We start from the raw sequence: 27679 nt of genomic DNA, 5'->3' as shown, positions 1-27679 counted from the left end.
CAGAGAATAAAGGTGCACTGCATTACTGCTGTACGTGTACACACCTCAGTTTGTGATTAATTTGAAAGCTGCATTTGCTATTGATTTAGAATGCTCTGTGTGCGTGCGTGTGTGCGTGTGCGCGTGCATGTGTGTGTGTGTCTGCCGGCGCTGATGGACTGTGGCTTTAATGTACTGATTTAGATGCAGGGGAAACTCAGTGAGTACAGCATGTCTCTCAAATTCCCACAGGACTAATACACACACAAACACACACACACACACACACTCCCACGTACACACACAGAGGCCCCTCCCCCCTCTCCCCTACACAGACAGCACCCTTTCCCCTACACACATGGTTAGTTTTATCAGGGTAATGGCAGTGCAGTGCACTCGGTAATGGGCTGGGTGGGGGGGGGGCCTCAGCTAAACACGAAACCTTTCCCAGCCCTTTGCAAGGTTGTGATTGGAGGAGCCACCGATGGTTCAAAGGTTCAAAAGTTTACTAATGGTCAGATAGCACAGAGGGAGCGGAGTCGCTCTGACATGCCAGATTAAATTTGTGCCCCGAGTGCAATAAAACAATCAATGAGAGAATTCATGTCAAGATATGGACCGTTTCAAAAGGATCGACTGCTGATGTTGGACCGCCGCAACTCAGGCCCTTTGTGGGGCTGAGGAGCGGCAGGTTTTGACGGTGAAAGTGTGTGACGCTCACACACTTACAGCTCTGTCAGGGACGTGGAGGGACCTCACTGCAGACTGGATTGTTTGCTCAAATTTTAACAAGCAGGGTGGGGGACAAGTAAATGAGTGCTCTGCTCTTAACGTTTGAGCCAGGTTTGGAGCTCAGGAGGATTACACAGCCAGTATTGGCCTTTGACTGAAACACTTGAAATAAAAAGGTGGTGTCCTCATGGTGGACGTGATTGGACTGGATGATACAGTCAGAATCAGATATCGCAGTATCTTTGACCACTAACAGTCATTAGACGGTCATTAGAGATGTGGATATGATGGTCAATAAGGTAGAGACAAATGGACCAGAACAGCTGCAACAGTCTAATAAGTTCATAAAATTGCCATTACTGTAATGCAGCCTTTAACCCTCTGAACCCCAAGCAGTTTTGGGGTGTTTTCTGCTCCCCTCACATTTTGGCAATCACAAGTGCTGCACCTCTATGGAAACAGCACAGCTGTGGCTATCACCTGAAGCCATTCAAAAATGTCTTTCACACAGTATGAAAGAGTTATAGTGCCATAAATAATAAAAAAATAAAAATAAAAAAGGCAAACTGATTTTTTTTGATAATTTATTTTACAAAAATCGAGAAACATTGGAATAAATGTACAGAACATTTTTTCAGGTGCCCACAAGTGTCACTGATCCAGGAAAAAAAAGTAGGGCTTCACATGATTTATTTCCTGAAATATTAACATTTTTCCAACCTGTATAGACTTAGGCGTTTTTACTGCCTTGTGCCCTTCCATGTTACTACTGTTGCCTACACACTGAAATTCAGTGAATTTTTGTCACGCGACTTTTGGGCTCACCTGAATCAATCAAGATATCTCAGATCCGCTGAAGACCGCAGAATTTTCTGTTTTTTGAATGATCTGGATTGAGTAAACGACTATTTTTTGGCGAAGTGTTGAATGAAGCATGTATAATAAAATGATTCGAATGAAAAATCACTTTTTTAGCCTTAGTTTCGTCCTTTTTTCTACCGCTAAACGGAAGTCAGACATGTTGCATTCAGGGACCGTCGGAAAATTCAATTTCCGACGAAAAAAATGTTTTTTAAAGCTTCCAGCTATGATAAACGATTGAATTTTGGCGATTTTTTAAAAAAAATACATGTCTTTCTATCCCGCCGGCAGGTTTGGGGTTCAGGGGGTTAAAGCTTTGTATCATATCACAATATCACGATATCCAAAATTCCCAGGCGATGTCGAGCCTCATATCACAATGTCAGTAACTGGCTCGCCCAGCCATGGGTATACTGCATCTTCAGGGCTGTGTATGACACATTCACAACATGTGTTTACTCTAAAGCAGCATTTTGATTGGATCCCTCACTGTAACTCAGTATTGCAAGAGACAGTTTAAATCCGATGTGGTGTGTCTGTGCTTCCCCTGACGGTTCAGGCGGCCTGCAGTGAACCGAGGGAATCAAACAGCTGATTTGGTCCAACAAGGCTGACGCCGTCCCTTCACCCCTGTGTCAGATCACGCCCTCACACTGAAGAGCGTACCGTAGTCAGGGTGTACACAGCCGCGCTCGAGTCAGCTTACAGCCGCACCATATGTTTCCACCGGTGTGGCGGCCATCTTGGTTTTTAGGCGGCTCCGTTAAGTGTCCTTTTTTTCACCGTCTGGTCTCAGTCTGTCTGTGGTTTCTCTTGTTGAAACAAAGTGCACAGTGGCTTGGTAACAATGTGATTACAATGGACTGCTTTGGCGTAGAAACATCAGCATGTATTGATTCGCCCCACGCCCTCCTACACACACACTGGACGGGAAAATGACAGCAAGAATGTATCGACCCGCTCCGCTCCTCAACCGCTTTTCACTTTGTTATTTTGGTTTTTGTGGTTACCGGGGTGACTCATTGTCTTCCTCCCTATTTCCTAGGCGATGCCTTCCCAGCAGGCTCCAGTCCCTTCCTGTCCAGCTATCCAGGACCTTCCCCCTTGACCTCTGACCCCGCGTACAGAGCCGCCAACCCCAGCAGTCTGCAGATGGCCCAGCTCTGGGCCTCACACGCCCATGAAGGTAACCGTTCCCAAATTGTTCTTCTGCCCATTTCTCCTTTCCCCTCCACATCTTGCGTGCACCGGTCCATAACTCTCATGTACACAGACACAAATGGCTTCATATTACCATGACATTTCTCATAGTCCGCCCCTGTCCTGCTGTCCAATGCCCAGGAGGCTCGTTCCTTTTCTGTTTCTCATTGCTTACACCAGTGGGATCCTGTTCCATTTCTGTCTCTCTGCTGGTAGCTGTGCTGCCGGCTCTGTCCTATATGCGTCTCAGCCTCTCCCTGTCCTCCTACTTTTCGCCTGTCATGCTTCACTGTAATCTATCTTCCTTCCCCTTGTTCTTTTCAGGGCTTCCTGTCCAATCTGCACTCTGTCTCTGTCCCTTCTATCTAATATTTCTCCCTCTTTGTGCCTGTCACTTCCTCTCTCTCACTCTTTCTTGTTGCCCCACTTTTCCCCCAACATCCTTCTCCTGTCCTAGCTTGTGTACACGGTTCAGACACACACACACACACACACCACTGAGTTTTCGTCCTCTCCCTGAAGCTTTCGGCCGCCCCTGTCTCTGCTCCCGTCCTCGGGATTATGCAGAAACTGATTGAATCTCCTCATTCCCCTGTGTCCTCTTGTGTCTCCTTATCAAATCTCAGCGGAGTAGAAGGTCAGATAGGAGGAGAGCACGCCCCGCGGTGCATTTTGGCAACGTAAAGGGAGAAAGGACGAAAGGACTTCATTTAGAATTCATTTGAAACTGATTACATCCCCAGCGTGACACCAGTGTTCACAGAGCATTGTATCTTTGCATATCGTTGTATAAGTATACGTTTAAGTATTTATAAGTTGGATATTGTATCTGTTCTGTTCTGCTTTTTTTCTGTTTTTTTTTTTTGTTTGTTTGTTTTTTTATTTCAACACTGCAAAAACTCAAAATCTTACCAAGATTATTTGTCTTATTTCAAGTCAAAAATGTCTTATTCCTAGTCAAAATATCTCATTACACTTAAAATGAGACATGATCACCTCAGAAGTAACTTGTTTTTAGACAATTGTCTCTTGTTTCAAGTGAAAATTTGCTTGTTTCATTGGCAAAATTTGTTTCTTGTTTCTAACTAATTTTCACTTATTTCAAGTGAATTTTCACTTTTTCCACTGGCAAATTTGCCAATGAAAACAAGCAAATTTTCACTTGAAACAAGTGAAAATTGTCTAAAAACAAGTTACTTCTGAGGTGATCATGTCTTATTTTAAGTGTAATGAGATATTTTGACTAGAAATAAGACATTTTTGACTTGAAATAAAACAAATAATCTTGGTAAGATTTTGCGTTTTTACAGTGAAAGATTTTTTTTTTTTTACCATAGCAGAGAAAGTCCTTCCAGTCAGAGAAGGAGGAAGAAATTCAGACTTTCAGTGTAGTGGCCATACACTTGGCTTGCTCTGATATGAATAACATCCTTTATAGCCTAATAGAGCCTCCAAAGGCCCCGCCGCTGGATTTAATAGCAGCTAAACTTACTAAGAGCTGGAGACGTTTCCGGGCAGAGAGACGTTTCATAGGCCTAGGATAGGAAGTCCATGTTAAAAGTGTTACAGGTCAAGGTGAGCCGGTGTCAAAAGAGGAAACTGAAGCCGCATGCTTTCTGCCTCCGTCACATCACTCCCCCATGCGCTTGCCTCTGTGTCTCCTTCTCCATCAGCCTGCGCCCCCACCCACCTCCCCTCACTTCTCCATTTCTGTCTCCCTCGCCGCTTCTCAAAACGGAGAGGAGACAGATTTATACCGCGGCTCTATTGCCCGCCACCCCCCCCACACTCCCTCTACCCCCCCTGCGCTCTGCGCTGGCATGGCAGCGGCGTCATTTGATGTTTCCTTGGAACAGCCAGGGTGTGGGAACGAGGAATGTCTCACTGCCCGGGTGGCGTTTTTTTTTTTTTTTTTTTTTTTTTTTTTTTGGTGGCCTAGCACTGTGACACCAGCCAGCATCAGAGTTACAGCCAGCTCCGGTCCTGACACAGAAATCAAGAGCATTACACTCGTAGATGTTGGGGGTGGGGGGTCTCTGTCTATATTAAGATCTGGTCTCTGAGAGCAGCAGCTGGCTGTCAGGCAGACTGTTGCCCAACACCAGCCTCGAGCTGACCCCATAAACTTAACCATTCCATTCTGTACTCCATGCAGATGACAGCATTTTAACTATTACCATAAGCACAGCTGGGATAATAGGGAGTCAATATCATGTCATTCTCATTCACAGGAATACATAGCGCAGTAGTAAGCATTTTTATAGTTTTAACAGTGGATACATTTTCATACACTCGTCAGACTTGCTGAAGGAAGTTTTCACATAGTTTAATATCACGAAGGAACCCAGCTTTACATGGGCTTCTGTGATAGATTGCACCGTTTAGTCAGAGGGTGCAATACCGCATCCATTTTGACATCAGGCAAAACATTTTGTTGTTACATAATGTTGCTCATGTTAATGAGCTTACAGAGCACATTTATGGAAGCAGCGTTACTGTCAGTGTCAGCTGGAAGCAGAAGATACGGCAGTGAGTTCATGAAGCACGCTCACCATGGCTTCGTTTGTGCAAGGGAAAACTCTGACATTTAAAAAAAAAAAAGAAAGATATTGTGTTTGCATTCACGGCTAAATCAAAAGAGTGAGCAGAAATGTAGGTTTCATAAGACATTGTGGCCCTGCTCTCATTATCAGACCAGGATGTTTACACGGCACTTACCACTGAGTTAGAGATGCACCCAAACTAACACTGTGTGTTGGTGCTGGGCTAAAACAGACAATCAATCTCAGACATTTGACCAAAGACCAGACATCAGTAATAAAAACATTCATTTTTGGCACATAAAAGCCTATATTTGTCAAATGGTGAGAAGAAGAAGGATTTTATGTTGTTGTGCAGTGTACTTTGGGTAAAGTTTGTTTTCTCTCTCTGTCTCCAGGCTACCCCCCTCTGCCAAGCAGCCTGTACCCGAGTCCCTTCCTGCCTCTGGGGCACCTCGACCCCCCCTCCCTGTCCCAGCACTCTCTTTACGACTCTCACAAAGGTCAGTGGATCCCGACCGCCAGCGACAAGAACCCGCCGCAGGAGGAGGAGCCTGAATGAGTGTTTACACATCCTCCTGTAGCTGTGATGCACGGGGATGAGTGGGAGCATGTTTGGTGTTAAGTCTATTCATCTGTGTGGGCGATTTTTTTTTTTCTCTTATTATTTCCGACTTCTCGTCACATAATGTATACTGTTGTTTTTTCTGCTCCCTGGCTACGGCTGCTGCCCACCTAGTTCTGTGTTGTTTTGTTTTTCTTGGCAAGTCTACACATAAATATTGTCATTATGTTTGCCTCTGCTCATGTGCTGCAGTATGTTGGTCATTTATCGTGATCATCTGTTCAGCGCGATGTGTTGTGCTGCTTTGTGTGTTTTCTTTATTTTCTTTTAGGCTTATCGTATGTTTTTTTTTTACGTGTCATGTTTTTCAGAGGGCTTCTACTTGCCAGCCTCCATGAGCCAATCACCCCTCCACCCTCCCACCGCAGCCCCCGCCACCCCGTCCAGCTCCACTCCTCCTCAGAGGACGTCCCGGGACGGGGGGAGAGACAGGCCGTACCGGGGGGAGAGGGAGCGAGAGAGGGACAGGGAGAGAGAGCGATCCAGGGAGGAGCAGCGGCCGCACAGCGTTGTGGATCTGACGCAGGATGGGCGGAGCGAGGACGACCGGAAGGCAAGGAACGGCGAGAGGGAGCGGGACAAAGAGAGGGAGAGAGAGAGGGAGAGGGAGAGAGAGAGGGAGCAGAGCTGGTCCCTCCATCCTCACTCACAGTCGTCACACTCCCAGCCCTCCTCAGCTCCAGAGCCCAGAACCAGGCCTCTGCCTCCCCAGGCCTCCCTCCCTGCCGGAGGCACGGGCAGGTATCCTGGCCCGGACACGGACAGAGGGGGCCGAGAGGACGACGGCTCTCGCCCCCACCAAAACCACAACTCGAACATCTCAAACTCTCATGCAGACAGAGACCGGCAGAGGAGGAACGACTCGGTGGCCACTTCCGTCGGGACCCTCCACATCTACGGCCTCCCCCCCGCGCTGCAGCCCTCCACTGCCGGCGTGCCCCTCCCCTTGCCCCATTCCTCCATGCCCAGGGAGCCCAACAGAGAGCAGCGAGTGAGCGCGCCGACATACGTGCCTTCTGTGGAGGTATACGACGAGCGGGCGGGGCCCATCCAGATCGCCTCGCAGGCCCGCGACAACAAACACAGCGACAAACACAGAGACCGAGAGAAGGAGCGAGAGCGGGAGAGAGACAGGGAGAGGGAGAGGGAGCGGGAGAGAGACAGAGACAGAGAGCGAGAGAGAGACAGGGAGAGAGACAGAGAGCGCGAGCGAGAGAGAGACAGGGAGAGGGAGAGCTACAGGCTTCCTGAGAGGAGCTTGTTGGAACATTCTCGCATCTCCCATTCCAGCGAGTCAACCAATCAGAGGGAGGAAGGCTCTGTGATTCGTACCAATGGTTCCATTGGGAAACGGTCCCAGGACACGGCCTACTCCTCCAGCCAATCAGGGTTCAGCCCGGATGCCAGGGACATGCCTAAACACTCGATCCGGCTGGGTGTAGAGCGCGCAGGGCTGGAGCCCAAGTGGAATAACATCAGCCCATTGGCCAACTACGCCACCAGTCACATGGCGGCCCTGGCAGCCCAGCACGGGCACACACTCCCCTCCCCCCACAGCCAGCCCCCCCACACACAGACGTCCCATTCCCCGCACACAGCCCTGGGTGCCCAGCACCAGCCCAACCATAATCCACACTCCCCGCACATGCACCCATCCCAACACGGACACAGTGGGCATGGCCGCGCGGGTGAGGAGGGGAGTCAGAGACGCTACCTGGACCCCTCGGCGCTCTACCGGCCCGGGGTGTCGCTGGTGGGCGAGCGAGGGGGCGGCACAGGCTCGGAGCCCTCCGAGGTCTCAGCCATGCAGAGCCTGATTAAATACAGCGGAAACTTCCCCGCTGAGAGCCCGGGGTCCTCCAGGCACAGCATGGACGGCCGAGGCCCCTTCGGGGGTCTGGGGAGCATGCGGCTAGAGAGTGAACGAGAGAGAGAGCGGGAGAGGGAAAGGGAGAGGGAGCGGGAAAGAGAAAGGGAGCGGGAGAAGGAAAGGGAAAGGGAACGGGTTGGCGTTGGAGTTGGAGTTGGAGCAGGAGGTCTCGGGGCACTGAGGGTGCCTCCACAGCTGAAGAGAGAGCAGGAGCGGCCCGACAGCGCACGCTCGTTCGGGCGGGAGGGAGACGGCGAGGTGCGCCATCCTCCCGTCGGCATCGCGGTGGCCGTGGCCAGGCAGAGGGACAGCGGCAGCACCAGCAAACAGAACAGCGGACCCTCAGAGACACAGAGACCCCTGCTTCAGACGGCTATCAAAGGTAAAACTGAAGTGTTTTTGAAGACATGCCTTTATGCTGCGGTGCTTCCTGCTCTGATTCTCTCTTTGTGTCGCTGTGATAACACTGGAGAGCAAACTGACAGCGTCACACACCCAAGTGTCAGTCACAGCAGTGTTACGCTACGTCGGTGTCAACTCTGAACTTGTTACTAACACGCTCAGCTGCTGGGGAAAAGAAGTGACCGTCAGCCGCTCATCCAACATGCAAGTTGGAAATTCATTTCAGAGCTGTAGCTTCTCCAGTTTCACTTCAAGATGTCACACACTGCAAAAAGTCAAACTCTTACCAAGATTATTTCAAGTCAAAATGTCTTATTTCTAGTCAAAATATCTCATTACACTTAAAATAAGTCATGATCAGCTCAGAAATTGAAAATGAAAATTAGCTTGAAACAAGAAACAAATTCTGCCAATGAAACAAGCACATTTTTACTTGCTGATCGTGTCTTATTTTAAGTGTAATGAGATATTTTGACTAGGAATAAGACATTTTGACTTGAAATAAGACAAATCATCTTGGTAAGATTTTGACTTTTTGCAGTGCAGCACACAAAAACGGCTTTCACCAGTAAAATGTTAGTGTATTCATTTACTGTTTAAGACTGTGCTGCATGTATTTTTGGTATTCACCTGCAGGGAAAATGCAGAGTTTCCTCTTTTTGTTGGCTTCTGTTTTTCCTCGAGTTGACTCTGTGAATGCAAAGTTGTCACAAGCTGGGAAATTTCCAAGTGGAAATTCCAAATTGCGAGTTGAAGTGCGAGCGGCGTCAGTAGAGCTCCACTTTTTGTTGACATTTGACAAAGTTGCATGCGGCACACAGGTTTTAAACGCTCGGGGGGGGAAAAAACAAGAGGTGAAGTTGACTAAAGCTGATCTCACCAGTAATTTGATCTCTTTGGAGATTGTGGAAAGTTAGATCAAGCACACCAAACGTAGTTGACACCTTTGAAACAGTTTTCTAATGCGCTTTTCTGTCAGCGTCCCGCTCGGCTGTGGCTCCTCTCGTACTCGTGCTGCGGGGAGCGGAGATCCCCTTAGTTAAATGAACCAGGAGCAAATGATTCCTCATTTTGGTCTTCATGAATAATGGAGGATTCATTTTCTTTCGGATCAAAGTTAGATTTTCCCCGGCCCTCTTTGACTTTGAGGTGTTCATGCGTGTAGCGTGATAGGAATGGTAAAAACACCCCCCCCTCCTCCCCTCCCCTCCACACACACGCCCACACACCCAAATAACTAATTGTGTCACGGGAGATATTTGGTGAGCGAGGCTCCTCTGATGCACGTGCGTGTGTGTGTGTGTGTGTGTGTGTAGGCTCTCGGTGCTACTTAGCGATTCTCACCGTACCACGTTCCCTGTTCTCGCACATCAAGGTCATTCAGCTATGGCGCTTACTCTACATCTACATCTCCATCTCTCTCTCTCTCTCTTTCTTTTTCACCATCCCGCTCTCGTTTTCCCTCTCTCCGTCAGTTTCGTTCCCTCTCGGCTTCATTTGTGTCCCTTACAGCTCAGCCCCTCTGTTTCTGTCCCTCGCTGTAGTCATTTTGCTCAACATCTCTCTCTCTCTCTCTCTCTCTCTCTTTCCCCACCCTTCCTTCCTCTGAGTTGATCTTTTTCGAGTCACTCCTTCCCCGTCCCACCTCAGGCCCTCCTGCTCCCTCTCCACTCTTTTCTTTATCTTTTGCGCACCCCCCGCCCGCCCCGCCCCCCCCACTCCACCCTCTCTGCATTAAACATGTCATTACGGAGTGCAGCTAAAAGCTACAAACAAGCCTTGAATTACAATAAGACCATGGGTGCGTTGCTAAGCAATGGATCAGTCTTGAGAGAGAGAGTGAGGGATTCTTTGTGTTGTGTGTGTGTGTGTGTGTGTGTGTGTGTGTGTGTGCGCGTGTGCCTGTTGGGGGCGTTTATTCATTTCCTTGCTTGAGCAGAGTGATTGGTCTAATAGCATTAGTCCCTCGCGCTAAGAACGGCTCTAAATAAACAGCAGAGGATTTACGCAGGAGCAGAGATGGACGGAGGGATGGATGCGTGGACGGAGAGACTGAGGGAGGAGGGATGGACAGATGATGGGCGAGATGGAGGGAGGAAGGCAGGGAGGGAGATGGAGATGGACAGAAGGGGATGGATCAATGGATAATAGATGGGAAGGGAAATGGAGGGAAAGGACGGGTGTTGAGAGGAGAGAGAGAGAGGGAGGGAAGTGGAGGAGAAGTGAATGGAGAGAGTGTGACGGGAAGATGGAGAAAAGGCGATCGCGGGAATGGGAGAGAGACAGGGAGAGGAAGGGGAAGAGAGAGAGAGAGGGGGCGTGCAGCGCTAATCGCTGGCTTTCTGATGCAGAAAGGATAGCATGTGGGACAGGCTCTCCGTAACCTTGGTAACAGTCTTGAAACCTTTCCTCCGGAGCATGTCAGGGATTGTTAAAGTCTCTTGTCCCTTTACGGGGCTACACACACACACACACACACACACACACTTATAGGTCAAAACTGAAGGGCTCCATACACTTGCATAAAACCACTTCTCCATTTCTGCTGCTCGGGGACTTTGAGTCAGGCCCACTTTGCACGCAGAGAGGAGAGGGAGAGGGGAATGGGCGAGAGACAGCGAGAGAGCAGGGGAAAACGGAGCGAGAGAGGAGATCCTCATGTTTATTCCAGATTGCTCGGCAGAGTCGGGAGCGCTGACTGGTTGAGTGGCGCTGGGTGTGCACGTATTGCCTCACTTTTCACTCTTCCTCGCTCTTCCTCGCTCTCATTCTCTGTCTCTCTTGGGATCGGCCTTCGTAGTATGCAGGATGGGGGGGGGGGGGGGGGGGGGGGTGTAGATATTTGGACTGTGTGTGTGTGTGTGTGTGTGTTTAGTAGGGCAGGAATGTTATGTTCACACGTCTCCTGTGGCACAGGACTAATAACTGATAAGAGTTGACACTCGGAGTGAGAGCTGTCACTCTGTGTGTGTGTGTGTGTGTGTGTGTGTGTGTGTGTGTGTGTGTGTGTGTGTGTGTGTGTGTGTGTGCACTCCTTGTGTTGGCACTTTGGCCTCATGTATTTTTAGTGTTTTATTTTTGTATTTCCTCTCATTTGGACATGCTGTGTCATGTCACCATGACATAGCCGGGGTCACCTTGCCCCCCCCCCCCCCCCCCCCCCCTTATCGTCTCTTTCTCTCCTCCTCTCTCGCTACATCCCTTTTGATTTTCTCTCTCCCACTTATCTCCCATCTCCGCCCTTCTCTCTGTCTCTCACGTAATTGTTGTTGAAAGAACACATGATTTCGCGTATTTAGCATATTATCTCCAAATTGTATTTACTTCACGTTTTCTACTAATCCTTTCCTGAAGCAAGCAGTCATATTTTACAAGTCCAGTATAATTTTTCCTCCCTTTTTATCCGGCCTTTGCTTTCCATTCATTCCACTACGGTATGAAAATGAACTTTCAGAGACTTCAGACTTTCTTCACACCAGTATTCCATCACCGTAATAAAGTCATCCACATTAGTTTTCCAGCACTGATGGGATTTGATGACTTGAAATTGGGTGCAGTGAGACGGTCTCTCTACTGCCCGGCTGCTTTACACAACCAATTATCAGTGCTGTGGTTTCTAAGTGGTCACAACTTTGTTAGCCATAGAAGCAGAACGTTATTAAGGTGGGCGTTTCAACCAAAAATTCATATTTGGGATTTTGATTATATGTACATTCTCATGATTTGCAAAAATGGTTTGTTGCAATGTAAAATGTGAATAAATTGTAGTAAACAGGACATTCAAAATCACTGTTACGGTCCTTTTTTCATGTTATGACTTTAATTCAAATTTATGCATCACATCAAGGTTGAGACACTCCATTAGTCTGAGTGATGCCTCTGTTGAAGAACCTGATCTATTCTCTATCCTCCTCTCCTTTCTGCCCGAACTCTCCACCGTCTCCTTCGACCGTCCCTTTCCTCTCATAGATGAGGAGCGAGGGGAGGACCGCGCTCGTCACCATGACGACAGACTGCTGGCCGGCCGCTTGGAACGCGAGCAGGAGAAAGTGCTCAGGTGAGAGGGCGGGGCCGACACCTGGACAGGACAGTGTTTGGACGTCCTGCTCAGTTGGTATTGCACATGTGCAGCGCTACTTTGATCATAAACTGTTAAATCTGTGTTAAATTGTGTTAAATTGTTTTTTTAAAGTGTTTTTTAAAAATCTCCTGGGTGCAGTCTGAAGTTTGGCGACATTCTGAGTTACCAAAATATTGATCTTTTCCATAGATGATGATGATCATCGCTAACGAATGAGACATCTTTCTTCTGTCCCATCTCTGAACAGTTGCACATTACTCTATTGGGTCGCAACCAAATGGTACAACATGATTATAAGAGTGTTTATCAGGGAAGACAGTCGTTAGCCCAATTTGTGCATTTGTTATACACATTTTGGGAGATAGTCAGTATTAAACATCCGTTTTTAACATTTTAAACAGTTTTATTAGGAGAGTTCAGCATCTGATCCAGCCATGACCTTTAGTTTACAAAATAGAGCCATGTGTGGTTATTTGGATTTTATGTAAGCGTCCACTTGAATGTTAAATGATCGCCTTTCATACCCTGTCTGTTATTTTAATGGGCTACATGAAGACGAGTTGGATCTTGAATTTTAAATGCATAAATCTGATGGTCTGAAGTTATCTCGCCTAATTATTTTCAGTGTTTGTTGAAACTGTTTTTAGTGATGCCCATATATCCGTGGGCTGAAATTTTAATAGCCTCTCAGCCTGTGGCTAGGGCCAAACTATCCTCATTAGCCGGAATTTGAATGGAGGCCAGTGGAAGTGATACAAAAATATAGCCAACTATTCTCATTAGGCCAGAGCAGACAGTCTTCATGTGCCATCCCACCTGATAATGCATAGTGATCTTGTCAAGCTCAACCAGTAGAGCATGACACATTCACACTTCACCCACGCCAAAAATGCATGCACTCAGTTACATGCCACCACCCCCCAGGTCTGCCCTTTGAATATGAAATGTGTTTCAAATTTTGGTCAAGGGAAAAAAAACATCATTTTGCTAACCCTATATCTAGTGATGCGTCCTGTTTCCTCCCCAGAGAGTCCAAGGAGCTCGCAGAGTTCACTCAGATGCACCCGGCCCCCCTGTCCAGCGGCCTGACACCCAGTATGATGACACCCAGCCTGATGACCCCCAACCTCATGGTGACAGGAGGGGCTGCCCTGGCAGGGGCGGGGCGCTGGCCCGCTGACCCCTCCACTCTCACGTCTCACCCTTGGATGCCCCGCCCTGGAGCCCCCTCAGTCTGGCTGCCCGGCTCACCCTACGGTGTGTGCAATGTGCACGTGACTGGACACACACTTTGCTACTGATCACATGTGGAGAGATTCACGTTAACTTAATCACAAATACCCAACAGAAAACTGGTGAAAGCGAGACCAAACAGCTTTTGGTTAGTTTACACGTGTATGGTCAACGTGTGCGGTAGAAGACTTCACTCATCTGAAATAAATGAAACACATTTAGTGCTTTCCCAGCTGTAGTTAGTGGCCTAGGTGGAAGCTAGCACACGTGTTCTTCACACTTTTTTTTTTTAATTCACTGTTTTTCGTCATCTAAGTACTTCCAGATAGTTCCGGCTTGAAGCTATAACGCAGAATTTTTTTTACAGCTTTCTCCATACAATTTTTTTAATTTTTATACTTCTTGTTACATTTATTACTTTTTTAAATATATTTTTTTCTTTTATTTTAAATTGGAGTCTATGGACATAATGTTCAAACATGCCCTGTTTAAGTCCTTCCAACTTTGAGCTACAAACTTCATTCTACCTTTAAAAGGGTTGGTTGACATTGTGCTTTTTAACGTCTAAACAGCCTTTTGATATCTTTTGTAGTTTTAAAAAAACACAATTTAAGTTTCATGAGCTTCTTAGAATTTATTGTAGGTGTGTGTTGTCTGGCTAGAGTGCCAGAGTCAGGGTGCTGGTGTTGTTCATGCTGCTTTACTGGTTTAACAGAAAGAACAAATCATATTTGAAATGCAGGAGAAAAGATATTGTCAAACAATACTCTCTCAGAGGAAGGAATGGCTCTGATCTATCAGTAAACTGATGGATCAGGCTGACACTACTGTATTAATATTAATGCACACTTTCTATTTGACAGACCATCTCCACCTGAGCTGCATGTCCCTCAGTGGGACAGGCACGAGTGGACAGCTGTAGTTAAAGCATGCTTTGCACTGCAGCACTTGTCATTGTTTTCACTCGCTCACGGCACTGTGCGCTTTTCGAGTGTGCATCTGCGTCTTGTGCTCTGCTGTTACCAGCGTCTTCCAGCCATGTGCTGAAGAAGGCGTCTAAATCAGTTCCATACCGGCACATGGCTTCAAGTGAGAGCCGATACACTATGGAGGTTTTTTTTTTCTTACATGCTAGAAAAACTTGGACAGCCACACATGCAGCTTTTTCCTGATTGGCGTGGCAGAAAAGGGGGAGGCGGTTAGCGGCCTCATGAGCGGCCCGTCGCAGCAGCAGCACCCGGGGGTCAAGTGCTGCACACATTCCAGAACTTTGTAGGACATTCCAGAACTCAGTAGGACATTCCAGAACTGCTCACACCGCCCCTGCCGTCCAGAAATAACAGCAAGCAGACGCAAACACACACACACACACACAATACAATCACACACACTCACTCACATACTTGTGTGAGCTCACGCATGAACACATCTGAAAAGATAGACTTGTAACACACACACACACACACACACACACAGGGCTCCCAGAGGGCCGGCTCTGTCTAGACACTGAGGGCAAAACAACAGAAACCTCTCACAAGCAGCAAAATTCAGTGTGTTCTCCCTGATGGAACTCCATTATGCCCTCAACTCCAGTATAAATACTGCATGAAGGAAGATGTTGAGCAAACATTAGTTTTAGTTGAACTGAGAAAATGTTTTTTTTTTTTTTCTTCCCCCTCCTTCTCACTCTTTCTTCATCTCACTGTTTCAACACCCTCTTTCCATCCATTTTCACCCGTTTCATCCTGTCTTCTCGCCCCCCCCCCCTCCAGGCCTGGGTCCCTCCTCGCTCCACCAGACCCTCCCCTCAGGCTACCCCCCCTCTCTGCCAGGCTCCATGCCCCCTCCCTACCAGTTCGCCAGAGACCCGCAGTCTGGACAGCTAATAGTCATCCCTACTGAACACCTGCCACCCTACGGTATGGAAGCCATGCTTTTCACATGTGTGTGCGTATATGTGCGCTTTGTGAATGAAATCTAAATGATGCAGGTTGTTTAAGTTTGTATATGCTGCCACCGAGTCTCTTCCCTCTTGGTAGCAACACTAAACCCTGTTCATTTGTTTCATTTGAATATCAGTAAATTATTGCTTCATTCATTTTGAGGCATTGGGATAATTACCGTAAACAAGCAAGACCACTGCTGATGGTATCGGTAGCCTCTTTGCATTGATTTAGCAAGGCGTCTGCTGATTTAAATTTATGGCACACAACGGGAAGAGGCCGCTGTTTTTCCAGCACAAGCAGATCCAACAATTTGAGTTTTTTTTTTTTTTTGAGTTTCTGGCACTGGCAGATGGTTTAATCAGCGTAAAACCAGTGGAGAAGTCACTTCAACAAATCCTCACTAACTTTCTGTCCTCTTCAGTAAAAACCAAAAGAGAAAGCAAACAAGCATGGAGTGATGCCAGAGAAGGGGAGGGGGGCGGCCAAGGAGAAATGTCCTCTTTGTGACCGAAAGCCGTGGGATTTATGGGAAATGTGGTCTTACTTGTGAGAAATACTTTACTTTAGACAGCAAGTACCACAAGCCTCTACCAGGGCCTCATCTGCTTACAGCTCATTTGACTATACTAAAGTACAAAAATGTTGCATGTAGGACTTTTCAGCTTAAATTGCTGCTTAAAGTCACAATAAAATGAAAAATGACTTTCACATGATTGTCTTCTTGCCAAAACATTCACCTATTGAACAGTAAATGACAGACACATGACAGTTTTGAGCAATAAGACCCATCCCATCAAATAAAACTGCTTTTCTCTCCCTGTCTGATCTGTCGGCTTACACTTTGTAAACCTCTCTGCATTATGTCATGCCACAACAGCCTAGTTCACCAGGAAGTACATCAAATTAAGGAAGCGAGACGCTCCCAAAATGCTGTTTCACGGTGACTTTTAAAGTTTCCCCCTCTTCGCTTTCTCTTCTTCGCTCCCCGCCGTCTCCCATCCCGCAGGAGGCGATGTGCTGGAGCGCGGCGCCCCGGTGTGGTCGGGGGTGTACAGCACAGGTAGCTCACTGCAGCACGCGGCCCAGGCCCAGCTCCAGCTCCTGTCCCAGCAGCAGATGCTCCGGCAGCACGAGCTGCTCATGATCCAGCAACACACGGCGCAAGTCCTGGAGCTGCAGAGGAACGCACAGCTAGTAGTAAGGGACATCTACGTGCATCCGGTTGTTTACATCGGCACATGTTCAGCAACAAGACACAGTATAAGTCCTGTATTCAGGACTTTAACTATTTATTTGTCTTATTTCAAGTAAAAATGTCTTATTTCTAGTCAAAATATCTCATTACACTCAAAATAAGACATGATCAGCACAGAAATAACTCGTCTTTAGACAGTTTTCACTTGTTTCAAGTGAAAATGTACTTGAAACAAGTGAAAATTAGCTTGAAACAAGAAACAAATTCTGCCAATGGAACAAGCAAATTTTTACTTGTAAAAATTTTAGATATTTTGACTAGAAACAAGACATTTTGACTTGAAATAAGACAAATAATCTTGGTAAGATTTTGACTTTTTGCAGTGTGTATCTAACTACACATACACACAAAGGCAAGAGAACAAATCAGTCATGGAACTGCTAAAGAATGCACACCTTAAAAAAAATCGAAAACAAACAAAAAATTTTACTCACTTACATAAATGTATATCAGCACACAACTGATTGAGCAGATGTGCAGTGCATGCAGACACCCAGGAGACAGGAGCACTTAAATAGAGATGATATTCATATGGAGGTGCTGGGATGGGATGTCACACCTTGTTTTCACAAACTTCACCAAGTGACACACACCAAAAATTGCAGGATGTACAGGCGTGAACGCATGGCCAGCAGTGAGATTATGGAGACACAGTGACACAGCTCGCTCTCCCAGTCACACATGCACACGCTTAATATGCAGCAACACACACATCACGTCCCTGAGCTGCAGGGAATGCAATTATAGAGATTGGAGCGCAGCATGCAGGCCCACATTAACGCTCACACACAGTCACATAATGCACATGTATATATATAAAATGTAATCAGAGTCCCTCCCCGCCTGCGTTTCAGGAGCGTTTGAAGGCCAGCGAGCACCGGCCTGAGCTGGAGGACAAGGCGGACAAGCGCAGCTCCGAGCCCAAGACCCGCCCCTCCTCCATCTCCTCCCCGTCCCCCTCTCCCGTCCTGCACCCCCGCAAGCCTCCGCCTCCCTCCCGCTCGCCGACGCCCTCCACCTCCTCCCTCACCCCGCTGCCGCCCCTCCCCTCCCCGGTGACCACGCTCAAGTCGGAGGAGGGCGGGCAGAGGGCGCTGTCTCACCCGCCGACGCCCCTGCCGCACCCACCCTCGCCCCGCTCGGCCTCGCCGCCGCCCTCCTCACCGCGCCGGCCGAAACAGGAGGCGGCGGAGGAGGGGGAGGTGGGGCGGCGGGAGCAGAGGGAGGGACAGAAGCCGCCGGCAGCCACGCCCTTCCAAGGCATCTATTCAGGTGAGGGAGAAGGTGTCTTAACCCTCTGAACCCCAAGCAATTTTGGGGCGTTTTCTGCTCCCCTCACATTCTGGCTCACTGTGGGCTTGTTTTTCACTGCAATTACAAGTGCTGCACCTCTATGGAAACAGCACAGCTGTGGCTATCACCTGAAGCCATTCAAAAATGTCTTTCACACAGTATGAAAGAGTTATAGTGCCATAAATAATATAAAAAAAAAATAAAAAAGGCAAAGTGCTTTTTTTTTTTGATAATTTATTTTACAAAAATCGAGAAACATTGGAATAAATGTACAGAACATTTTTTCAGGTGCCCACAAGTGTCACTGATCCAGGAAAAAAAAGTAGGGCTTCACATGATGTATTTCCTGAAATATTAACATTTTTCCAACTTGTATAAACTTAGGCGTTTTTACTGCCTTGTGCCCTTCCATGTTACTACTGTTGCCTACACACTGAAATTCAGTGAATTTTTGTCACGTGACTGTTGGGCTCACCTGAATCAATCAAGATGTCTCAGATCCGCTGAAGACCGCAGAATTTTCTGTTTTTTGAATGATCTGGATTGAGTAAACAACTATTTTTTGGCGAATTGTTGAATGAAGCATGTATAATAAAATGATTCGAAAGAAAAATCACTTTTTTAGGCTTAGTTTCGTCCTTTTTTCTACCACTAAACAGAAGTCGGACATGTTGCATTCAGGGACCCTCGGAAAATTCATATTCTGACGAAAAAATTGGTTTTTAAAGCTTCCAGCTATGATAAACGATTGAATTTTGGCGATTTTTTAAAAAAAATACATGTCTTTCTATCCCGCCGGCGGGTTTGGGGTTCAGGGGGTTAAAGGAATAGCTTCCCCCAGAATGATCCACTTTATGAAGACCTGAGAGTCTGAGTTGTGATTTAAATTGTGGTTGAGGAAAAAGTCACCATCTGTTTACATGGCTCATGGAGAAGTCATGGAAAAATCAAGGAATGTTCTATTTCTCATAGGGACGCCTGTTGAACATTATTAAGGCTCTGCAGTCATTTAACTTCCCTTTTCTTTGCTGTGTTCACAGACCTCCCCCCAGGTTACCCTTACCAGTCCATCACTGCGCCGTTCGGCTCTCCGTTCCCCCCTTACCACCTTCCACCTCCCGCCGGGGCAAACACAGAAACTGTCCCGCCCCTCCGCCCCCATTCTCCAGCCCCAGCCGCCCCTCTTCCCCCAGCCCACCGCCACGCCAGGCAGCTGGATGCAGATGTCAAACCTCAGAACCTGGAGCTGACAGACTCGGGGCCCGCTCTCAAACAGGAACCAGACCTAGAGCCGCCGCCGCCGCCGCCGCTGGCCACGACTCAGGCGGCTCTGGGGCCGCTCCGCCGCAGCTGCAGCCCCGTCTTAGCCAACCAGGAGAGGCCGAGGGACAGGGAGGCCATCAAGCCCCAGCCTCAGCCTCTACCTCTACCTCTGCATGTCCCGAGTCCTCCACCACAGCAACGGGAGAGGCTGGAGGACGCCCGGGAGGAGGAGAAGGAAGGAGGGCAGATCAAAATGGAGGTGTCATCTTACCCCTGTCAGGCAGCGTACCCGCATCCCGCTCCTCTCCCGGAAGCGGAGCCTAAACCGGAGGTCGTCGAGGACTTGGAACGAGCGCGCTACCCGTCGTGCATCGCTGCGGTCTCGGACGGACAGGAGGCGGCGGCGGCGGCTCAGATGTGCAGGTCACTGGAGCAAAACGCCAGCGTCGTGTGTGAGCCCGAGCAGCCCGAATCCCACACGAACTCGCGCTCTCCCCATCAGAAGGAAAGCGCCCCTGAAATTCCCCTCCACCCCCCTGCTGCCTCCACTCCTCCTCTCCCGCTCACCATCGTCCCGGAGGATCCCATGGCGGGGATGCTGGCGCTGCTGACCGCCAGCGAGATGCCTCAGGCCAGCCCCAGCGCCCCGCCTGCACCCGCGCTCCTAACACAGGTGGAAGGCCCCCCCCAGGGCAGAGACTGCAGCAGCGCCGGGCCTCTGGAGGTTCTGGCTCTGGAGGGGATGGCCCTGCTCAGCCACATGGCCCAGCTGGAGATGGATCGCATCAGCCAGGAGCAAGGTGAGGGAGGGAGGATAGGGGAGGATGGCAGCTTTGCGAAATAAAGGGGCGGGGAGGCGGAATGAGAATGAGAAAGGCGAGAGCGAAGGCTAGAGGAATGAAGAGAAGAAAGAGGATAATGTGAAATTTAAGAGGGAATATGGTAAGGGAGGAAATAGGAAAGGAAAGATTACTGGAGAAAGAGGATAAAGAGATGAGAGGCGACCAAAGCAGAATGAGATGGGGAGAGCGCAGAGAGGAAGGCCGCTGAATTTCTCAAAGCAGCAAATCCAAGTGACGGCTACTGTATAATTTCAGGCTGATTATATTCACATTCCTCTGTGGCTGTGTGACAATGTCACTGATTGCCTCCAGACGTGCTTCACAGATTCGGTGTAGACCAGGAATTGCATTATTGATGGATTAGAACTTTTCAGAAGTCTGTTTTTTTTCTGCTCAGTTCTTTTATGATCACTCCCAAGGTCTCTCTGTTTGATTGTACACAGTGGGGAGTGACAGGAGAGATGTGTCCTGTAATAGACACCATACATGCATCTGAGCCTGTTTATGAAACCGACTGTCGTTCATTTAGGTGGAATATTCCCCAAACTTTACCATCCAACATTTGTCATTGTTCTGCCGCTCTGATCCCGTCCCCGATGAGGGCTTTGTTTCCCTGGATAATGTCCTCATAGTCCTCTAAAAATCTTAATATCCTCTCTGTGCCCGGTCCAGATGTGGCACTCGGAGGTCTGGACTGTCTCTTGGAGGCAAGCAGACAAATTCTGCTGGAGGCGATCGAGAAACAGTCGCACATCGACCTGCCCAGGCAGCTGGACCCCAACAAGAAGTACAGCTGGAGGCAGAGGAAGGAGGAGCCGGTAAGAAGATCTGAGCTGAGGACGCTACAGTTTGTGAAATGTTGCAGCATGGACTTCATTGGCAAAATTTGTTTCTTGTTTCTAGCTAATTTTCACTTATTTCAAGTGAATTTTCACTTTTTCCACTGGCAAATTTTGCCAATGAAACAAGTAAATTTTTACTTGTTTCAAGTGAATTTTCACTTGAAACAAGTGAAAATTGTCTAAAAACAAGTTACTTCTGAGGTGATCATGTCTTATTTTAAGTGAAATGAGATATTTTGACTAGAAATAAGACATTTTTGACTTGAAATAAGACAAATAATCTTGGTAAGATTTTGCGTTTTTGCAGTGTTTACACTCTTCCCTCTCTCCTATTTTCTCATTTTTCCCATTTTCATCTCTCTCTCTCTCTCTCTCTCTCTCTCTCTCTCTCTCTCTCTCTCTCTCTCTCTCCCTCCCTCCAGTTGTTCAGCAAGGTGTCTATGGATGTGTTGGACGCAGTGGAAGTAGACTATCGTGTTCGCCTGGCCGAGCTGCAGAAGACCTACAAGGACAAGCAGAGAGAGCTGGGCAAGCTGCAGAGACGCAGAGACCGGCAGTGAGTATCATGTCACACAACACACACACACACACACACACACACACACACACCACATGACATGCACACACACTTAGAGTCCTTATACATGCTCATCTTACATACTTGCCAGCATGCTCAGACATCACCACCTCAGACAAACACACACACACACACACACACACACACACACACACACACACACACACACACACACACACCTCTAACCGCTGGATGTTGTGGCAGCGAGCGGCAACAGCAGCAGCAGGAGGACGAGAGGCGGAGCCTAACCAGGCGGGGGAGGGGGAGACCCAGGAAGAGGAAACACTTGGCCACGCCTACCAAACTGGACAGCAGGCCTGGAAAGTGAGTTTATCTGCTGCTGTGAGCTCTAGTCCCATTTTGAGCTGTCGCATATTGTTTTCGGTGTTGATTTTGTGAGGATTAAATGCAGCGAAAAGTGAATGACGGTTCATTTTCATCACATCAGCCAGTTTGGATGGACTGAATCTATGAATACAGTTAGCAGCACTGCTGTTTCCCTTCTGATATTGCCGTCCCATGTGTTGCATATATGAAACAAAGGAATTTCTGTATTTCTTCATCTGTCCTCCTGTGCTTGTTCACATTACTGCCATGACGGCCATCTCTGTCAGAGGTCAACTGGTCATGTGATTAAATCCTGTGCACATGACCCATTTTTATTCAGCAAATGCATTTCCATCTCAAATTGTTACATTTCTTTTGATCAAATAAAAAAAATCATCCACATGAAGCAGAACCATAAACTTTGAGTTGCTTATTTGGGATTTTATTCGCCATTTGCCACCTCGGTCAAGTATTTTTTATTCATTACAGCAAAATGCGCATGCAAAGGATTGACAGAAACCTGGTTATTCATAGTTAAGTTTTCAGCTTTGCACCACACACCTTGCTGACACTCCCATGTCTCAGGCTGGGTAGGCCACTGCAGTACTCTGAAGACTCGGAGGCTGGCGAAGGGCAGAGGAAGAGGTTCCGACTGTCCAGAGAGGAGGAGGAGATCGAGGCAGGAAGCGGAGGAGTGAAGATCAAAAAGAAGAAAAAGAAGAAGAAGAGCTGGAACGACCAGGAGCCGTCCACCAGTCACTCTCTCGAGGTAGGCCTCTGACGTTTTGTGTGTTTTCATCTCGGCACTAGCGCGAGCCACCGCGCTGATGAATTAACCATGGCCTGCCGTGTTCTCAGGTGTTAAAGGCGAAGCGCGGCCACGTGTGCGAGCAGGAGCAGCTGGCGTCGGACCTGGACAGAGCCCTGTCGCTCACGCAGCTGGGCTCGCTCGGCGCGTGCCGCAAACTCACCTCAGACCCCAAAGCGGACAGGTCAAAGGGCAAGTCCGCGGACGGTCGGGGGAAGGAGCGAGGGATGCATTCGTCAGTGAAAGGAGGGAAACACAAAATGGCTGCGAAGGCTTCGGCCTCAGAACCCGGCCGGAAGGTGAAAGGTCAGAAGAAGACGTCTTTGTTCTCTCCCATGAGATCAGAGCTCAGCAGCTGCTCCAACAGTGAGTACCTGGTGACAAATGAGCTAACAGGTTTATGTTACCCTCAGAGGAAGAACCCTGATAGTCCAAGTGGTGCTTTCACACCTTTCACAATTGAAGAACAAATTTCCTTTCATGGAATCATTCTGAGTTTTTAAACCGCAGTTTGTGGCATTAGTTTGATTTAATACTTCTAGCCACCTAATAAATGCGCACTAATGAAAATCTCCTTTTTCTTAAGAAATGTGAAAATATCAGACAAATGATTTACTCAAGTACAGTGGTCCCTTGTTTATCGCGGGAGTTACGTTCTAAAAATAACCCGCAATAGGCGAAATGCGCGAAGTAGTCAGCTTTATTTTTTACAATTATTCTAGATGTTTTAAGGCTGTAAAACCCCTCACTACACACTTTATACACTTTTCTCAGACAGGCATTAACATTTTCTCACTTTTCTCTCTTGTTTAAACTCTCAAAGTTCAAACCTTCGTAGAAAAATAAGTCCAGTATTACAGAATGAAACCAAAGATCATACAGCACTTCAGAGTCACACTGCTAGCGATCGAAGATTTATGTAAATCTGGCAAGCTGAACGCATTCTGCAATGCGCTGTAAAAAAAAAAAAGAAGAAGAAAAAAAAGCATACAAAATTGGACTAAAAAAAATCCGCGAAACTGCGAGGCCGCGAAAGGTGAACCGCGTTCTAGCGAGGGACAACTGTATTACTTATTTTAAAAAGAGGTTGCAAATCCTAGTGTTTTACTAATTATCACGTTAGGTATTTTTCTTTAGAATCATTAATTATTTGATTCAAGCGTTTCAGAGCCATTCAGTTGTATTCATTTCTATTAATCAGCCTCATTGCTGCGTGATAGTAGAAGAGCATTTGTCATCAGCATGTTGTTTAACAGAGTCAAACCCAGCAGGTCATTTCATCCTAAAGCCCGTTCACCATCAGCTGAGTCACTGCCGTTTGATTTCATTCACATTTAAAGTCGAGTTAAGCCGCTAATGTCGCTGCTGCTGATGTTTGTTTTCACCGCCGCTGACCCTCTGACTCACTAACGGCCCGTTCTCTGCGACAGACTCGGACTCGGAGGAGGACGGTTCGGCGCGAGGGGGCTGGCCCCCCCTCTCGGGGACGCGCTCCCACAGCAGCTTGGCCAGGAAGAGGCGGTCCGCGACGTCGCCGACAAACCTGCTGTCCAACCAGAAGTCTCACAAGAAGAAACATAAGCACTTATCGCTGCTGCTGGAGGAGGCTGGCCTCAGCTCCTCCGACGACTCCTTCGACCAAGGTTACTGACCAAACCTCTGCTTACAGCCGCTCGCCCCTAGCTGCTCGAGTGAGAGAATCAGGTGTCTGAGCAGCGTCACAGGTTGTGTCTTTGCTTGCTTTTTGCTGAGGCAGCCACCTCTCGGAAAGTGCTTTAGCTCGACCATCCCTACCTCTCTTGCTGCTGGCTTCTCTGCAAAGCTGCCTTTTTTCCCCTTTTTTTTTTTTTTTTTTTTTTTTTTTTAAAAAAAGAGTTTACCTTTTTCTATGATGTGTTTTTTGCCTGGTTTGCAAAGACTTTTTTGTAGCATTTGTACATTAAAACTGTGTGAATGTTGTGCGTTTTTTCCATATGACGTTGTATTGCAGTTTGGTGCCTATAAGCTTTATTAAAGGTCATGATTTGATTGGTACAGAACGCAAAGCGCTGTGGTCCTTGTGTCTGCTTCATCTGTCTGTCCGTCTCCGTCTCTGTCAGTCTGTCCGGCTGCCACTGCACCTCACACATCCTTTTGAGCGCTCTGTTTGTCAAATATCCCTTTTGGTCTCTTAACCAAGGTTGAAAACACTGCCTAGCTTCCATTCTACATGGGGAAACAGTGAGTCACATAATAAGATGCTTCGCTCAGCGCACAGGGAGGGGAATCTGATTGGACAGAGAGCAGTAGGGTGTTTTTTTCCCATCACATCAAACAAAGGGAATTGTCATGAATTCGGGTTTCTGTTGTTATGTTTTGGGTTTGGTTAGTTATATATGGATCCGATTAAATATTTAGCGATGCTGAGGGCTGGTTTTGATGCTTTTGGGGACAAATTTGGTGATGGATGTGACGCATTTCGGTGCTCGGGGATATTTGGACAATAGGGCTCCTTCTCCCTGTCTACTAAACCTTCAAATAACCCTTTTCCCTTTTACGTTGCTCTCTCAGACACCTCGCTCTGTCACCTTCCACCTTCCACCCCTCACCTCTGACCCCCCCCTCTCCCCTACCCATGATGCTTTGAGTGTCTCTCAGCCTGTTCCATGTGCTTGTGCTGCTGCTGCCGTGACATTTACAGAAGCTTGGCGAGGACTAGCGCAGCCTGGAGCCTAAGCTACCTCGCTACGGCTAGTCTACGCTGCGGCTCGAGCGTTGCTTAAGCTAGACTGTGCTAAGGCCAGGCTACGCTACGGCTAGGCTGCGCTCTCAGCGCCGCCCCGCCCCCGCCCTGCCTGAGGCCACACCCCTGTCGCCTGCTCTGTAAGTAGGACGTGCCCCTCCTTCTGTTCTTCATTCGCCGATGACATGGAATCCGTTGCTGAAATTGATCCACAATGTGAATCTGGTGTTAACTTGCAAAAACACATTAACTCTTGCCTTGATTATTGGTTCATTTATTTTTATTTCATGTTATTTTATTTTATTTTGTTTTATTTTATTGATCACAAATTGAAGCAGAGAGTCATGGTTACATCCCCTACCCACAGCCAGCTTAAAGGTGCACTACGCAAAATCGCTTGACTAAAACCTCTGGCATTAGCGTTGCCCGACAATGAGACCCATGTAGACTCAACCATCAAATTATGTCGACCTCACCTTTTTTTTGTCTGTTGTGTTCACACGGTCCACTTGAGTCAGTCCCGGGTCATTTTGCGTAGTGCCCCTTTAAACGTCCCTCACTGCAAAAACTCCAAATCTTACCAAGATTATTTGTCTTATTTCAAGTCAAAAATGTCTTATTTCTAGTCAAAATATCTCATTACACTTAAAATAAGACATGATCACCTGACAATTGTCTCTTGTTTCAAGTGAAAATTCACTTGAAACAAGTGAAAATTTGCTTGTTTCATTGGCAAAATTTGTTTCTTGTTTCTAGCTAATTTTCACTTGTTTCAAGTGAATTTTCACTTTTTCCACTGGCAAATTTTGCCAATGAAACAAGCAAATTTTCACTTGTTTCAAGTGAATTTTCACTTGAAACAAGAGACAATTGTCTAAAAACAAGTTACTTCTGAGGTGATCATGTCTTATTTTAAGTGTAATGAGATATTTTGACTAGAAATAAGACATTTTGGACTTGAAATAAGACAAATAATCTTGGTAAGATTTTGAATTTTTGCGGTGTTTAAACGTCCCTGTCTTGTGAAAGGTGCCGGAAAACCTTTCCAGTCGGGCTTGGACAGAGGTTGTAACCATGGTTACTGCAAGCCGGTATGGGCATAAGCAAGGGGCCTCACAGGGCTGTCCTCTCAGAGCCTGCCTGTTGTATTGTCTGTCTGCTGCTGTTAACACTTTGTGGACACGCAGCACAAGATGTGGAGCGCGTTTTGGCCCCAACAACAAGAAGAAGCTTTAACACAGCAACACAGAGCTAATCTGATTTGGACCAAGGACACGAGATAATAATATGTACACTGAGTCATAATGAGGAAAAAAAAACAAAAACACATTCAAACATACTCAGCTGCATTTCCCACACTTGATGCCAACAAGTCAGAGTCAGAGGTGTGACTTCACGTCATTTCGGTGACATGAGCTGCCACCGGTGATTTGGTGGCTGCCTGTTTTACCGCCTGCTTAATTCCACTTCCACTCTGACTTGGGAAATGTGGCCGGTTTGGATGAGCTGGGCCGTTTTGTTGGAGGAAGCTTGTGCTGCGCGTCCGGCCTCAATGTTAACACTCTAACCCCCGAGGAGACGCTCTCCTCATGTTCATCTGTTGCCATGGACCTAACAGCTAACTACACAGCTAACCGACAGCGTGCCTGTGTGTGTGTGTGTGTGTGTGTGTGTGTGTGTGCGTGTGTGTTTGCTGTAACAGGCTCACTGCAGAGCTAAGGGGATGAAGTGGGTCCTTGCAGTTTTCACTTCTGGGTTTCACATTCTCGTTTCTCCTCTGACTTTCTCATTTCTACCCCCTCACTCTCTCTCTCTCTCTCTCCCTCTCTCACTCCCCTTCTCATTCTTTCTCCCTCTGTCACTTTGTGAGAAGGGTTTTTAATAATAAATTATATCTGAGTCAGTGTTTTGGCTCTGATGGCCTCAGCAGCAGACTGTGTGTGTGTGTGTGTGTGTGTGTGTGTGTGTGTGTGTCAGGGTAGTTCACATGCATGTGTGGAAGCCCAATTTTTCCTGCTGTATTTTGCTTATGCAGCATTTCAGTATGAAGGCAGGCTGCAGTGGTTTGGACAATCTATCTCTCTCTCTCTTTCCCCTGCTCTCTCTCTCTCTCTCTCTCTTTCTCTCTCTCTCTCTCTCACTCTTCCTCTCCTATTGTTCCCAGCATCTAGATGAGCTTAAATGCGTAGATGTATTGTGATAGCATGTGTGTAAGTGTGCTTTGGGTGTTTGTGCAGAGCAGAGGTGCTCTTATGGTGCAGTGAGGGCTCCTGTGTCTCCA

At 47.5% G+C, this 27679-nt stretch overlaps 1 protein-coding gene across 4 annotated transcripts in view; it reads left to right on the top strand.

The window, feature by feature from the left end:
• Positions 1–27679, top strand: part of tnrc18 (trinucleotide repeat containing 18) — a 58750-nt gene that overhangs the window by 14002 nt on the left and 17069 nt on the right. For all 4 annotated transcript variants that reach the window (XM_030057315.1, XM_030057316.1, XM_030057318.1 and 1 more), the window contains exons 3-17: positions 2618–2758; positions 5711–5815; positions 6249–8189; positions 12179–12266; positions 13318–13547; positions 15296–15442; positions 16476–16666; positions 17579–17996; positions 19058–20080; positions 20795–20940; positions 21387–21520; positions 21746–21865; positions 22454–22637; positions 22727–23042; positions 24107–24319. In XM_030057315.1, coding sequence (XP_029913175.1) covers positions 2618–2758; positions 5711–5815; positions 6249–8189; positions 12179–12266; positions 13318–13547; positions 15296–15442; positions 16476–16666; positions 17579–17996; positions 19058–20080; positions 20795–20940; positions 21387–21520; positions 21746–21865; positions 22454–22637; positions 22727–23042; positions 24107–24319 — 5397 coding nt within the window. The remainder of the gene's footprint in view (positions 1–2617; positions 2759–5710; positions 5816–6248; positions 8190–12178; positions 12267–13317; positions 13548–15295; positions 15443–16475; positions 16667–17578; positions 17997–19057; positions 20081–20794; positions 20941–21386; positions 21521–21745; positions 21866–22453; positions 22638–22726; positions 23043–24106; positions 24320–27679) is intronic.

The sequence above is a fragment of the Myripristis murdjan genome, chromosome 8 (genome assembly GCF_902150065.1).
Source record: "Myripristis murdjan chromosome 8, fMyrMur1.1, whole genome shotgun sequence".
Lineage (NCBI taxonomy): Eukaryota > Metazoa > Chordata > Actinopteri > Holocentriformes > Holocentridae > Myripristis > Myripristis murdjan.
The sequence above is the reverse complement of the archived record's forward strand: the minus strand, read 5'-3'. Positions and strand labels throughout refer to the sequence as shown.